At 31.3% G+C, this 16,483-nt stretch overlaps 2 protein-coding genes, 1 long non-coding RNA gene and 1 pseudogene across 3 annotated transcripts; 1 reads left to right on the plus strand and 3 right to left on the minus strand.

The window, feature by feature from the left end:
• Window positions 1-823: 823 nt before the first annotated feature.
• On the minus strand, window positions 824-1,748 carry LOC104758198 (uncharacterized). The gene has a single exon (XM_010481027.3). The coding sequence runs from the start codon at window positions 1,592-1,594 to the stop codon at window positions 1,121-1,123; it is 474 nt and encodes a 157-aa protein (XP_010479329.1). The 5' UTR covers window positions 1,595-1,748; the 3' UTR covers window positions 824-1,120.
• Window positions 1,749-7,317: 5,569 nt separating this feature from the next.
• LOC104758200 (CLAVATA3/ESR (CLE)-related protein 11 pseudogene) lies at window positions 7,318-7,912 on the minus strand (annotated as a pseudogene).
• Window positions 7,913-13,643: 5,731 nt separating this feature from the next.
• LOC147924704 (uncharacterized) lies at window positions 13,644-15,380 on the minus strand. Its single transcript, XR_015587102.1, has 2 exons — window positions 13,962-15,380; window positions 13,644-13,852 (listed from the first exon to the last, which is right to left on the minus strand). It is a non-coding gene; the product is annotated as an uncharacterized LOC147924704 (long non-coding RNA).
• Window positions 13,910-15,375, plus strand: LOC104758201 (transcription factor SRM1). The gene is made up of 2 exons (XM_010481029.3): window positions 13,910-14,499; window positions 14,681-15,375. Exons 1-2 carry the CDS (start codon window positions 14,069-14,071, stop codon window positions 15,207-15,209), a joined length of 960 nt encoding a protein of 319 aa, XP_010479331.2. The 5' UTR covers window positions 13,910-14,068; the 3' UTR covers window positions 15,210-15,375.
• Window positions 15,381-16,483: the final 1,103 nt, after the last annotated feature.

Here is a 16,483-nt window from a genome sequence, read left to right on the forward strand (position 1 = left end):
TTTGATCGAGTCAAAAAGTAATATGAAAAACCAATGATTCGAGACAATTAACATAGCCCTACTCTCATGTGAAAATAGACACACAAACAAAAAGAAGAAGAAGAAGCTGTTATTTCCGTTATAATTGGCTATTCTTACTCCATTAGTCTTAACTCCATTAATTAACCTGATGTATCGTCAATTTTATAACACAATAAAAACTCATTTGAAATCATACAAGAATAAGTATATAGTAATCGAGTGGAATACTATGATAAACTGATACAGAAAATGAATTAATTCGACATTTAGGGGGTGTATTCAACTTGACATTTTAAGTAATTTGTGTGAAATTTACAAATTCTATGTTATTCAATCATGGATTTTAAAAAGTCTATTAAAATTCACTGTTATTGAACTGATGATTTAAAAATCTACTTTAAAATCCACTGTTATTCAAAACAGTTTTGTGGATTAGGATTTTAATAATTTTTAGGATTCTGGAGGATTTTAGAGGATTTGTTTAGTTAAAAATACAGAAATCCAAATCTCATGGTTTTAGGTGGGATTTGAAAGAATTTTACAGAAAATCATATGAACTTCCCGAAAATCTATCAAAATTCTAAATTTTCTAAATCCCATCAAATTCTCGGTTTGAATACACCCCCCTTATAGTATTAAGAGCATGATATTTTTGAGTTTTGACCCGGAAGTTTTAATAGCCTATCCAAATTTAAATGAAGTAACAAAACAAACAACTTATAGGCATAAAAGGGATCCATACCGTACACAGTAACATTCTTATCGAGTGAAATAGTATGATAAACTGATGATATGGAAAAGCTGACCTGAAAAAGAATATAATTTGACATTTATAGTATTAATAGCATGATGTTTTTGAGTTTTTAGCCTATCCAAATTTAAATGTTGTAACAAAACAAACAACTTATAGGCAAATTAGGCATAAAAGGGATCATACGTACAGTACACAGTAACATTCTTATATATACATAATTTGTTTATGCTGCCTAATCGACACATCATGACCTCAATCATCTAATGGAGCCTGCCTCCTCTTATATTAATATGAAGCTACTTAAAAAAATCATTCGTTCCCATCGGGTTTAACGGTGACCCGGGTTTAAGAACCGGTCGGGTAAACGGGTAACGGAGTGCTACGTGGTGATCTCGGTGGCACCTCATTTAAAAGCCGTCCGTTACAGTCGTAATAAATCACACCCGAGAAATCCAACGGCTCACATTTGCCTCCCATCAAAATCTCTCTCTGCCAAAGACCGTGCTCCTCCTCCTCTGCCGCCGCCGCATTTTTCTCCGCCGTGTTTTTCCGGCCGATCATCGTCATCGCCTTGTTGCTCAAAGACGTCAACAACTCTTTAGTCCGAGGAGACCTCAGGGGCGAGCTTGTTAGATTCCATCGGAATCTTTCTCCGCCGCTTCGAGTTTGCTTCTTTGGCTTTAGCTTTAGCTTCTTCGAGAGCCGATTCGCGTGTCTAGCGCAAAGAACCATTATAGAGACAAGAAAGCTTACGCTTAGACGTTTGTGGGACGAAGAGGAGGAGGAGGAAGAGTTATGTTCCGGCGTTGATCGGTCCATATCCTCGCCGGAAAAGAATATTAAAGAAGTTACAAAAAAAAAAAAATTTGCTTTCGTTACCTTTTTTTAGGGTTTAACTAGTCAAACTCAATAATTTGAATTTGATCTAGAGGCGATTTAGTCTCTAGTGTCTGAAACGTATGTGTTAAGTGCTATATATAAGTAATGGACACGTTAATGAGAGTTAAGAAAATGGTTAGTAGGTTACCGGTGGAATCGGTCGTCTTTGCTTAAATTGATTTGTATATGATATTGTCATATATATGTGGACAATGAGTTCTTGAATATAATTAATAAATTTGAAACTTTCGTTTTCGTTTTCTTTAGATTTATGTTGAATATTTGAAACTTCAAAGAGCATGCGAGGGATATGCTCAACGAACTTTGCCTTATGTATTAAAATATTGTATAAAGAAATATAAGCTAGGAAACGAGACATATACTTTGTCTACGTATAATATTTGAAATCCTAGTATTCAGTTTCATTACAGAAAAGGGATTGGGTCTTGATGCTAATTACATGGTTATTACTATAAATACTAGTAACTAGGAGAAAATCCGTACTACAGCACGAGATTACGGATTATATATTTTATTAGTAATTTTTTGTAGTTTGAATTTTTGTAAGGTAGTTTTTTATTTTATTTTGACTCATTTCTTTTGTTTATATAGTCTTGAGTTGTATATTTGGTGATATACGGTAAATTGGAAATCCTGATAAAGTAAGTTGTTCAGATAATGTAATTTTTCACGGAAACAGACACACCGTTATATCGGATAGTAGTTTTTAAAGATAATGGATTTTAAGGGAGTGAAAGAAAAGGGGTGAGCCATCATTTGTTTTATTGATATAGAAATGTAGTCGGGGTATACAGAAATATAGAAAGGGGATGCTACAACACGGGATGATAAATATTGTAATTAATTTATGTATATTTTGAATACATAAAATATTTTGGTTTATGTGTTTTTTATAATTTCAAAATTTTAAATAGTATTAAATAGTATATTTAGTGTTAACAGATATACAATGGTCGTTTTACAGTTTAATGCTTAAAGGTGTTAAATTCATATACCAGATTTTGTTGTAGTTTTAGTTTGGACTATTGCATGTATATAATCTACACGTAACTATTTTAGAATGGCAAAGACATCTCTACTCATCCCGTATTGTCCTGTCCCGTCATGTTTCATCTCGTCCCTACTCGTAAATTTTTTTTATGTCCCATAACTCCAAAATTTTTGGATAAGAACTTGACTAAATTTGATGCTTTTCTCACATTTTTTGACATAAAATTTATTTCCTTCTACAATAGAAGATTTGTTCATAGTAAATAAATTAAAAAACTATTTATTAATATTTAATTTTGCATAAATATATAGTAATACAATATAGTCAACCAATTTAGAGTTGTAAATACTTTACTTTAGGGTAATTACTATTTAGAAATACAAATATAAATTGAAATTTCTTTGCTTCTTTTTTTTTTTTTTTAAATGAATTTTTATAATTTTTCTTAAACAAATAATGCAATCCATGAAATAGTTTATTTTCATAAATATATATTATTTTTCTTTATGATTACAAAATATATTAGTTACATAAGATCTTTTTAAAGATATTTCTTGCATATCTTGTGTTGTAGAGAGTATTTACAAATAAGTTGACTTTTATAGTAATTAGTAAGTCCCTTTATTCTATATTCTTATAGACCAATAGCATTTGATCTTTGCCGATGTGTATGCGGTGAATATCTGATGAACAAAATAAGAAATGATGAACGGTTTTGGGATTTGGAGCGTTTTAATTTTTGTTTGGTGATTAACAAAGAAAACTTACCAAACAAAAAAAAGAATCAACGATATATACATAACGGTGATTGGTGAACGATATATGCATAAGAATAATAATAAAAAGTAGTACTAATATGTTGTCAAAAAAAGAAGTAGTACTAATAGATAAGAGGAACGTAAACGTCACTTGGACGGCCATGAATGATTTATATATTGACAGAATCGATATTCGATCTTCCATATCACTGATCGTGAAACAAATTCACATTATTTGACCAAGATATATTGTCTCGTAATTTCTGTAAAATTATTGATGTTCAAGTTCAATGGAAATTATGGAATGTATGTTTTTAGGTAAATATATATATATACTTATAACGAAAATAGAATAAACTTAGCACTGTTGTTACCTTTATCAAAGAAAAAAAAAGAAGAAAACTTAACATTGATATTCAACAAAAGTTTACATTCTTTATTTTCTCTAAATTATATAAAGTAATATTAGTGAATGCCACAAATATGGAGAGAAATAAACAAAATATCACAAAATTTTTTTTTATAGGAAAATACCACTGGGCCCACGTTTATTGTGGAGTGAAAAGACATAATTACCCTATTTTATTTTAATGTTAGATTAGAAAGAATGAATAATTCATGAAATCTTTTAAAATCACATTTTATATTAAACTAAAAAACGTTCAATATATAAAAATACCGTGTTATATTAAACAGTAACATGTTAAAAAGAGAAATTAACTAATACTGCATGTAATTCGAAGAAATAGCATGTTCCAAAAAATAATAGCAGAAGTTCCAAGATGAGTGCATATGAGAGAAGAGAGAGAGAGTTAGTGAAAGAGAAAGAAAAAGAGAAATAAAATGACAGATGTTTCATGATGAGTGGGCATGAGGGAAAAGAAGAGAGAGAGAGAGCCGAAAGAGGGAGAAAATGCATGAGGGAAGAGAATATGTCAAAAAAAAAAATAACATAATATTTTAAAAAATCATATGTAGTATTTAAAATAGATATAATTATAATTGTGATGGAAGAGAGAGAACACCCTCAAACAGTTGTGGTATTTTATTAATTATGTTTTGCTCTTGTGCTATCTATTGCATATATACTCAATTATATATTCCTCAACTTGCTTGTGGCCGGATGATTGTGACGTAATTGTTTTTTTTTCTTGTGTTTGATTTTCATTAGTAGCAAATTCATATGCATATTGAACAATAGGAACTAAATTTGTCTGTATTGCCGGATGGTTTGTTTGGCTCTTGCAAAATAATCTGAGTAGTTGAAAATTTTGTGGACGCAACTTGTTTTTTTTTGTTGGACTTGTTCATCACTAAAGTTTAAACGACTTAAATTGGTTGAAGTTAAACTAGATTTCTAGTCATAGATTCTTTTGTGTATCCAAAAATCCCAATAGAAAATGACATTTATGTCGTCAATAGCATTAGTTTTACACTTCTACTTCGTTTTTTTCTTGTAATTATTTGGGGTCGAGTGGTGTTGATGGGCCTTTATAACAACTCGATCTTTCGATACAGTGGTGCGGAGCCATCCTGCATTGACTTTTGTGAGTTTGTCTTTCATTTATTCCTAAATTTGACTCAGTCTCTATCGGTTCGTCACTCATTATTTGACATTTTTATTCTAATCAAATTCATGGATTATGGATATGCTAACATTTAATATGACACTTCTAATAATCATTTTCTTAGACTAAGTGCAAATTAACTATCTAATGTTGATGAATGGGAAACCACGATGACAGGTAGTTTATGCCCTTCAAAATTATATATACATGATGTACGTGATTATAAATTTATAAGTAGTAATATTTTGGGAATTTTGACATTTCTGTAATTAGATATGAAATTATAGAGTAAATTAAAATCTCAACTAAAATCTTTTAATTAGAAGGTATTTATTAAGATTGGAGTATGTAACACAATGATTAGCACTAGTGAATAGCGTCGTGTCATTACGCTTTGTTCAAATTTGATGATGTGATTATGTAGAAGTTTAAGAAGAAAATATTTTTGCTTATTAATACATGAAAGGCCATTAAGATTTTGTACCGAAGCAACTAGCAAGTCATCTAATTAGTGTACTCTAAATTTGCATTAATATATATGTATATATATTCGTCAGTAACCTTATGCGATCCCCAAAAGCTCTCCTAGCGAAATTTTCCACTCAAATGATTCATTATTTTGAGGCAACATTTGAATCAACTAGGAGATGAGAACACAAAACTAGCGAAATTTTTTTATTCCTAAGACTTTAATTTAAAAAGACTGTATAGCAATTATGTGATACAAAAATATTTGAACAAAATCTTTTCGTTAGCAAATAGAGTCTGTAATCTGTTTTCCTGCGTTTATGTTTTAAAAAAGAAAAAAAATAAATCTCGATTTTTAAGTTTAAAATTGTTATAGTTAATCTATATTCGGATGTTCATTCATAAAATGTATTGATGGTGTGGGTTCAATTTGACCTCTATTGGAAAAGGTCACAGAGGGCCAATCATCTTAATCTATTGATCCCATGCACCTCACCTCAAGAAAAGCCTCAACTTGAAGAAAATTGTTTCTTAAAACTAAAATTAGATAAGGAAACAAATGATTTTAATTCCAGGTTTGTGATGATGATATTGTTCTTAAAATAATGACGAAAATGCAATCATGGGAGCATGTAATATTCGATGGAGTTTTCTTCTTTCTCGTACGCATTAATAAGTGGAAGTACTTATATGATCAGCAATGAGGTATCCGAAAACTTAACAGAAGAATGAGGTTATATTTTTGATAAACTGGCCGTAAGAACTGATGTTTACACCAAAAGAGTAGACAAAGAAAGCTTTTACATTTTTTTTTTCTGATTTTGAAGGGATAAATTAAAGTAGTACAAAAGGTCTCTATATGCTAGCATTACTTTTTAATATATAAACGTTTTGCTTTCTGATCTATCTAACTAATATAAAATTGTTGAGGAAAAAAAAAGATTAAACTTACATGAAGATGAGTGTAGTGTCAAATGCGGATCTCTTTATATCTGAACCCCATATAGCCGATGGATTCCATAGATCTTATGCATTCACAAACACACGCACTCGACTTTATTCGTGGCGCCTATATATATACATAGTTTAATAAAATGACTAGTGTACATAGTTTAATAAAATGACTAGTGAACAAACTCCACCTTTTTTGTTGACATTTGGAAAGAGTGATTAGGTCCAAATCTTATAATTAAGTGGGGATAATTGTTATTTTTTTGCAGATAAAATGTCAATACCAACTATGGGATTTTTTGAATGAAAGTTTCTGAATATCATCGATGACTTATATTGAACTATGTTACTGAGAGTACTTTAGTGTTGAAGAGTGTATAGAAGATGACATGAATGATAATTCGGGTTTCGTTATAGTGTTATCTTATTTGTTCTTCATTTTCTAATATGCTAGTTAATGTATGTATATATATTGACTCACATTATACAATAACACTGATAGTTTATACGGTTAAAGTATATGATATATATCTCCTTTCTTGCATAATATAAGAAAAATAATATTTGCATGAGTAAGCTAATTTTAATTTTCACAATAAAATATATAAAAATCATTTTTTTTATAGGAAAATACATTGAGTGTGTAGTTTGTTAATAACTCAAACACACTTTCACTCAAATATATTTACCAGAAATTCAACACTTTAACAGAAAATATATCTTCAAAATAACATATTATTAACTCGACGTACCTTATCTCAATATGAACAATATAATGTACTTTGTACTCAACATAAATAGAAGCAAATCACATATATTAATTATGTTCAGTGAACATAACAAGTACTTCATTGGATAGTGGAGAGATCCATAACTATATATATACAGAAACTGAAGCTTTTAGTAGATATTAATGAACCCGCTTCGAATTAAGAAACCATAATAAACAAATATGATGGTTATATCAATTTCATACACTTCTTCACAATATATAATCATGATCCATTGTCATGAATGCTGTCATAGCACTATATTAATCCAAAAAGCAACAAAAATCTATTGAAAAAAAGTAAAACAAAAACCTTTTAGCTAGTGATGCAAAGGATTTGGACCGCTAGGTACGATCCGTTCCTCATCATTGTACCATGAACCGGTTTCTTTTCCGGTCAGGCCTTGACTTTGACGTTGAGTGCGATCTTTGTTCTTGAGAAACGGTGTGAAATCAAAATTACTTGCTAGAATCCTCTTATGGCCAAGGCCATTAACGCCGGATTTGCGCTTGTAAGAAGCCGTCAAAGCAAAAGAAATAAGAAGCAAAACGAACAATGCAGAGAGAAGAGAGACGTGGAAGAGGAAACTACACGGCTTAGGTTGTTTCTTCATGGCCATGTAGAGAAAATTTTGATGAAGATGAAAAAGCAATAGAGGTCATGGAGACAGAGGGAAAGAGAGAGAGAGAGATAAGAGAAATGGTTAGAGAAAAAGATATGAGATTTTATGATTAAAATAGGTGTTTCTTTAATGTTAATCTCCCAGAAATTATAGCTTGAGACGAGTTTTATATAAGTTTGGAAGAATAAAGTACATAATAATGTAATTAATGTATTAACTTATGATATGGATTATTTACATATTAGGCATATATGTATGGGGGATTTGAGTATTGGATTTGTGAAAAAATGTATGAAACTGAGGGAAAGAAGAGAGTCAAAAGGTTACTTTACGTTCAAGGAAGAATGGAGGTGGAGTGGTACCATAAAAAAAGGCCAAATAGTCAAAGTTTTGAATTTATTACATTCTATTTGGTATGACCTAATTTTATTGGAGGTTGGGCACTTTTTAAACCTTACAACTTTAGTTTATATTTTTATATGCGTTACATAAGTAATATTGTTTCGATATACGGGTTCGAAATAGCCAAGAAATGCTCAAAATTAATTTTGGTGCAACTTTAATAAATAGGACAAATTAGATTCGGATTAATTGAGGTGTATAAATAAGTTTGAGTAGTCCGACGTTTTGAATATCGTACATTAGTCGCCATAATGCACGGTGGTAGTTGACTTGATGATGACTTTGAATCTTTGATATTACATTCGCAGTTCGTTTTTTAGTTTCTACGGTTTTATTTTATCCAATATATATATACATTTATTCAAAGAAAATTATGTTGACATGTGAAGATGTTTATGTATAATAATAGTTAGCATTAGTATTCTAAGGTTTGTAAGGTTTGAGTTGTTTGATTGTAACTACTGAATAAAAATAAATCGTTTTTTATAGTATATGAACTTTTTAAAATCGTAAAATTATATATTACAGAAAACTATAGAATTTTTATGATTTTATTTCAAATTATATGAATTATCCTATTTGTTTGTCTGTTTTTTTATAAAGATTTCTAATATGTAATATATGATGCACTGTCAAATATTAGGAGAACTAGATTTGGACCCGTGCTACAGCACGGATTGAAATACATTTTATTATTTTTAAAATATTATATATGTAATTGTATATAATATTATTTGGATGCAACTCATGCAAATAATTTTATTGTAAATATTATTCATGAAATGTAAATGTATTATGTAAGTCTTATATTGTTAATTTTAACCCGTGTTAGAGTATATAAAATTATTAATCCATGCTAGAGTGTGTCTAGCAGCTTCCGTGCTAGAGTATATAAAAATTTATCTCGTGCTTGAGTTTGTAAGTCTTAAAATTATAATATAAAAATAAAATTCAATCTGTGCTCTAGCATGGTCCTAATTTTTATTGAACGTTATGGTTTATCAATAAAATCTGTGGAAAGTAAATTTCTAATATTATGTTTAAAGATCTTTGGAAACAACTTGATATATGACTAAAATCTTCTGAAAATACAGTTTGAAAGATCCATGATTTTATTTATTACCATTAATATATCAATTATCAATTTGGAATATCTCCAATTAAGGTTGCACACAATATTTAGGTGTAACCATTAATATATGAATTAATCTATAACCTATCTATAACCTATTTGTAATCATTTATAATTAATTAAAAATATAAAGTCTACAAAAACTATGTTGTGTACTTCTTTTTATTAAAAAGGAGATCATTTGAAATAACTCCGCGATTATAATTTTAAATTAAATAATATAATTTAATCACTATAATATAAACTATATTGTGTACTTCTCTTTATTTTATATTATAATATAAATAATATAAACTATGTTATGTACTTTTCTTTTATTAAAAAGAAGATCATTTGAAATAACTATGTTGTGATCTTCATGATATATTTGCTCCACGATTTATGAATTTATTATTTATTATCTATATACTCCACGATTTATGGATTTATTATTTATTATCTATATATATAAAGAGTTATCTTACGAAGAGTATAGAGTTAATGTATATCTTATATATAACCTATTAGTATGCATTTGTAACCATTTATATTTTTTATAAAGTCTACAAAACTTAAGTTGTGTACTTCCCTTTTATTAAAAAGGGGATGACCATTAGGCATTAGTTACAATAGTTGGAAAATTAATAACTTTAATATGTATTGCATGTAGGCAGAAATGCAGAATACTATTTTGCATTTTTTTTTTTTTTGGATAATTAAGAGTGGCCATTAGTTATATTTATGTTTGGTTGTTGACAAAAAAAAAAGGGCTGTTGTTTGTTTGTTTGTATCCTGCATTCCTGCTACACTCAAGAGTAAATAATATACACGAAACAAATGAATCAATATTACATCCAAGTGCTTTAGTAAGAATATAAGATATTTGCTGTTAAAAAAATAAATAAATAATAAGAATATAAGATTTGATTGCATAAATATAGTGCGCATGAATGTGATAACACGCAAATGTCGCATTGCAACGGACATTAACTTCAATTTCACTCTAATATTCCTATATCCCAAACTTTGGCCTTATTTTCATATTAGATTATTATGTAAATACTGACTATTTAGTTAATTATTTGCATAATTGACATATTGAAATTTGAAGCCCACAAAAAACAAAGCTTCTATAGTTCTTCTTCTTCCGTACATTACGTTAATTTGATTCATTCCCCAGCTGTAAGTCTGTAACCCAATGATATATATTTGGAACTATATTGTATATAATATATCTTCCGTACACAATTGATTAAAATTTAACGCATCTATGGGCCTATAATTGGGGAAAGGGAGGGGTGGGTGTCCCTTAAAAAGTTTAAGGAACGTGGCCAATAAAGGCCCTAGGATTTACAACTGGTGAACAGGAAACATAAAAATTGTTCATAATGAAACCACCCCATCAAATTTTCAATTAAGTACTGATGACTTTATTTATTCACTTGAAAAATGGTTTGCTAGTTCTAGGCATGTGCATTCAGGTTTCGGATGGGTTTGGATTTTTCCGAATTCGGGTAGGAAAGTTTAGTATTCGTCTAAGTTTTATGGCAATTTGGTTTGGGTAGTTGAATCGGTTTCCCTCCAGTTTTTGAGATTATTTTTTACTATCGATTTAATTAAAAAAAGGTTTAATTGTAGTAAATTTGGTTAAGTTTTGCAAAAACAATATTGTATAACTTTGACAAATATAACCAAGAATTTTCGGATTATAATTTGATTTGGAATATATTATATTGTTTGGTTTTTGCTTCGGTTTGGATACTTCGAGTGGAATCCTTTTGGGTTTTATAACTATTGGGTTTGGGTGCAAAACCAAGTTTCTCGGTTGCAAAATTTGGTTGTAGAGATAATGAGTCCTATATTGAGTCTGTAATGGTTCCAGATTGGTTAAGAGCTACTCTTTGTAATGACATTTCCTAAAGCAATATAATTTGATTTGAGTAAAAAAAAAAAAAAACCAAGTTTCTCGGTTTAGTTTTCAGATGTTACGCCCAAATCTAGTAAACTAGATAAGGAGTCGTCTGATGTGCGGGTTTAAAAGTTTGTAAATAAAATAAAATTTAATAAAATATACTCTACAATATTTATAAATTTTCTTTTTGCTATAATACACTGATTTATATCCATATACAAATCTTTTATGTATGTTACCATTAAAAGTGTATTTTTTATACCTAGGTATACTGTATGCTACAAATATATTATTTACTACTACCTAGAAAATGTCTATATGAATAAATTAAGCTAAATATTATACGTCTCTTCACTTTCACTTTTGCATAGTTTTTTTAATCACTAAAATTGTTGGTTCCAAAAACATTTCGAATAAAAAAATAAATAAATTATATCACAATAGTATATGACCAACCATGTAGAGAACTTCGGTTCTGCCCTCCTCCCTTATGGAAAGAATCTTGCATCCAAACTCCTCCATCATAGAGAGAACCTTGGCTCCGTCTTCCTCCCTTGGAGAGATAACCTTACGTCCAACCTCCCATACCTTCCTCCTCTGTAGAGATAACCGTGCGTCCAACCGCCTCCACCATAAAGAGAACCACGACTCTGCCCTTCTCTTGTATGGAGAGAACATGTTCACGTCTAGGGGCGGAACTAGAAAAAAAAAATAGTGGGTGCAGATTGCTCTTAGGTGGGGTTGAACACACAACCTTTGACCAATTCTGGGGCAAACTCTAACCATTTTGCCACTTTTCTTACTTTGTCTAATGTAAAACATTTATCTATTTCTATACTTACTGGGGGCAACTGCCACCACCAACCTCAACGTGGGTCCGCCACTGTTCACGTCTTTTAGCTATCTCAAAGTGGTTTGCTCCAGCAACCAATGAAACTAAAGACCCTTTTCCAACGTCACAAAATTTTTGGATAGTAACTAATGTTAAATTTCTCAATGTATTCGTAAAAGTTTCTTTGACAAACCATGATATAGCCTCTGTCTCCAAGCTCCTATGGATCTATCAACAACGATTTATGTTTTTCCAATCTATATATGTTTGTTGTAAGCTTGGGTTTGATTAGTGCTATTTTATCCAACCATTATATTGATGACCTTTTCCTCTTTATCTCCATTTGAACGAATGGTGACAATTATGTTTGTACAAAGAAAAAGGTCTATGACCAACCAATCAAGGTTGAGAAATTAGAAGAAACTTAATTGGACATAGTTAAAAAATATTAATATTATTATTGATCAAACGATTCAATTCATAGTCTGATAGATCCTTGATGGAACTTATTAATCGGACTTATTAATATTTCTAAAACAAAATATTTTATTTTTGTAGTAATCAAAATTCCTCCTATTAAATATTATTTTTTACACATGTCAAAATCTGAAATTGTAACTTAACACATGTCAAAATCTTGTTAATGGCTAACTTTCAAAACCCAACTTTATATAATAAGATTCTATATTCTTAGTCATAGAGAAATTTAAATTTCGTGTTGCATCTCTTCATGAGATTTAAATGATTTTATGCATGTCGGTGTAAGATCAATATCTCATAGTTGATTTGAGTCACTAAAAGCACGTTATTACTACGTTATTACTGAAGTTTTTCCTCCGTTTCAAAATATAGGATGTTTTAGTGAAAACACGCATATTAAGGAATAGTTACTTTTATAAAGTTTAACCAATCATAAACAAGACTGCATAATATAAAATATAAAATTAATCAAAAAGTTGCATAGAAAATTGTAAACATCCTATATTATGAAACAAGAATATTTCCCTAAAACATCTTATATTATAAAACGGAGAGAATATAAGATAATAAGAACCCTAATCGAGGTGAGATAACACAATTAGGGAAGCTAAACGATCAAACTTGTCAACCGTCTTCATGAAAGTCTATCCAAACAAATTTAGACGATTAAGGGTTAGACTTCTCACTCATTTAGGAGAAAGCTAGTGACATATTACTTGCCCAAGAACTTACTTGGTATCTTTGTTTTCTTTATATAGTAGTACAGTATATACATCAACTACTTGGTAGATTTTATTTGATTGGATTCGGTTTGGTATAGTGTACTAACAAATATTTTGACTTCGATAATTATTTTTTACACATTATTCTCATTTCTGAATTCAGTAAATATAGAGTTTTACAATGTGATCAACATTTACAATGACAGTCTCAAATTGCTTTTATGTTAACATAATTCAACATTTAAAACTTAAAAAGAAAAGAAAATAATGAACTTTTTTCTGAACTAAATTGTTTGCAATAAATATTAAAATCGAAAGGTTTGCCAAACTACACTAATCATTTGCATTGCTTTCAAGTTGTAATATAATAAACCGAAGTAACCAAAATCTCTAAAGAACGAATGAGGATGAATTTTGAAAGAAAAGTGAAGAGTGATCGTCAACTACAAGAATCTTATCCTATGGGTACTACTCTTTCCTTATGAGTGACACAATAGAAAACGAACCCAAACTTGATTGATGATGCTTGTGAATAAGATAAAGTCCCAATCAATCTCTTATCATGCGCATATGCACTGTCCCCTACTATCCTGCGCATATACAAATTGTCTAATCTTATAATGCGCACCTCAACTTAAAACACCAAAAGAAAGAAAGAAATAAAAGTTTCACAAAACTCCAAAAGGTAAAGAATCTGACCCATTCACATACGTTTCACAAACTCTTATCATGCCCACCACACGATTAAACCAAAGAGAAGAAAGAGAAGAGAGAGAGAGAAACAGAGAGATTTTTGAATCAATCGAATGGAGAGTGTGGTGGCAGCAACATGGAGCAGAGAAGAAGAGAAGGCATTCGAGAACGCAATTGCGTTGCATTGTGTAGAGGAAGACATAACAGATGATCAATGGATGAAAATGGCGTCAATGGTTCCAAGCAAGACCTTAAAACAAGTAAAGAACCATTACCAAATCCTTTTAGAAGATGTCAAAGCAATCGAGAATGGTCAAGTTCCTTTACCTCGTTATCATCATCACCGAAAAGGTCTCATCGTCGATGAAGCAGCAGCAACTTCTCCGGCCAACAGAGACTCTCATTCCTCTGGATCATCGGAGAAGAAACCAAATCATGGAACCTCAGGGATAAGTAGCTCCAATGGTGGAGGAGGAAGAAGTAGTGGATCCAGAGCAGAGCAAGAGAGAAGAAAAGGGATCCCATGGACTGAAGAAGAGCATCGGTTTCTTCTTCTTCTTCTTCTTCTTCTTCTTCTTCTTCTTCTTTTATCTATCCATTGACATTTTCAAACTTAAAGAGTGAAAAAAAAAGATTTCAAAGATGTTACCTTTTATTCAATGCTCTGTTACCTTTTGGTTCAAAGATCTCACCTTTATAGAATCCTCTGTTTTTTTTTGTGAAAGGTTGTTTCTTTTGGGTTTGGACAAATTTGGGAAAGGAGATTGGAGAAGCATTTCAAGGAACTTTGTGATCTCAAGAACTCCAACACAAGTTGCAAGCCATGCTCAAAAGTACTTCATCCGGCTTAACTCGATGAACCGAGATAGAAGGCGGTCTAGCATTCACGACATCACCACCGTGAACAATCAACCTCCTGCGGTTACAGGAGGACAACAACAACAACAACAACAACAAGTGGTCAAACATAGACCAGCTCAGCCACAACCACAGCCACAACCGCAACCGCAACCACATCATCCGCCAACAATGGCTGGATTAGGGATGTATGGTAATGCGCCTGTGGGACAACCAATCATCGCACCACATGATCATATGGGTTCAGCTGTTGGAACACCTGTGATGCTTCCACCTCCAATGGGAACTCATCATCATCACCATCATCATCATCTTGGAGTTGCTCCTTATGCTGTACCGGCTTACCCGGTACCACCATTACCGCAGCCACATCCAGCTCCCTCTACTATGCACTGACAAACAATACAGTTGGTAATACACTGACAACATTGTACTGAAAACTTGTGTACATTCTCATAATCGAATAGCGAAACTGCGGCAAGTAATAATGTACAGCAGAGGAATCTGTTTTTCCATTTAAAAAAAAAAAAAGTCATTTCTCAATAAAGTTGTTGAAACAAAAGGCCTATCAGGATTTCATATTGAGACAGCAGAGATAAAGTTGAATAGAAAGCAACAACCAAAACATACTGAAGAGTGAAAGACCAAGTGATGACTAAAAGTTTTTACCAAAATATGCTAAAATTAGAGTAGGGAAAATGGTCTCTCATGTTTCACTTATTAGAGAAACTCTCCTGTAAAAGAAGCCAACCAGGTCTAGTCTTCCAGGAAAAGGGAATTTTCCAAATCCAAAAAAATGAGTAAGAGCAAATTAATATTCGCTTCATGATGCTTTTGTGTATGGGCTCGAGGCCCAACGAGTTTAATAACATCGTCGTTGCACAGCTTTAATAATAAACGAGGTCAAAAGAGAAAACAAGCCAGTACGTAGCCACTTTGCGGTTGTTGTGTCATTCAAGTTTCGAAATCATGGCGTGTATGGGCGGCAAAGATCACAGTACTAGACCCAAATCTAAGAGGATTGCGAGGTGATGTTTTCTATTTTTCTCTCTTACAATGGTACCACTAGCTAGGAGTTTTTTTTAGTCTCTTGATTTCTCGAGCCATCATTTCAACTGCTAGTTTTATGGTATATTCTAAATGGTTGCTGCTGTATTTGTAGCCAACAAGTCAAAAGACTCAAAACTGGAGTGGTCGATATTGCTGAGGAATCATACAATATCAGACGGAATTAAATTTTATTAAGTAGTATACTCAGGTTACAACTACTTGTTTCTACTATGATCACCACCACTTTGTGTATATATAATATATATATATAGATGCTGTGTACACGGTGAAATTACACTGTTTTCCCATAGCTTGTTTGTGCAGGCTGTTAAGAAATTATACCCTAAGCTAAACCCAATTTATCTACTACCCATGGATGTGGAGTCGGTACAGTGTACGTTTACTTATTACCTGTCTATCTGGCTTGAGACCTTGTTTTGTTCTACATGCTGAGATCAATATGTTTCTTTAGTGGTGTCGTACTCGTGTACATGAATTGGACCAGCTAGTCGTCCATCAAGGCCACAGTATTAACCGTATTTTAGTAAATGATCCTACTCGTAAGACGGTCACATATCTTCCCAATATTGAGGTAACTTTCTTAACATTTTTATTTTTTT

Source organism: Camelina sativa, chromosome 17 (assembly GCF_030686135.1).
Source record: "Camelina sativa cultivar CO46 ecotype springtype chromosome 17, ASM3068613v1".
Lineage (NCBI taxonomy): Eukaryota > Viridiplantae > Streptophyta > Magnoliopsida > Brassicales > Brassicaceae > Camelina > Camelina sativa.

What these genes read in the sequence shown, in the direction of transcription:
- LOC104758198 (XM_010481027.3), bottom strand. Translation starts at nt 1,594, where the DNA reads ATGGACCGATCAACGCCGGAACATAACTCTTCCTCCTCCTCCTCTTCG.
- LOC104758201 (XM_010481029.3), top strand. Translation starts at nt 14,069, where the DNA reads ATGGAGAGTGTGGTGGCAGCAACATGGAGCAGAGAAGAAGAGAAGGCA. An exon ending in TGGACTGAAGAAGAGCATCG is followed by an intron (nt 14,500 to 14,680) that starts GTTTCTTCTTCT and finishes TTTTTGTGAAAG; the next exon opens with GTTGTTTCTTTTGGGTTTGG.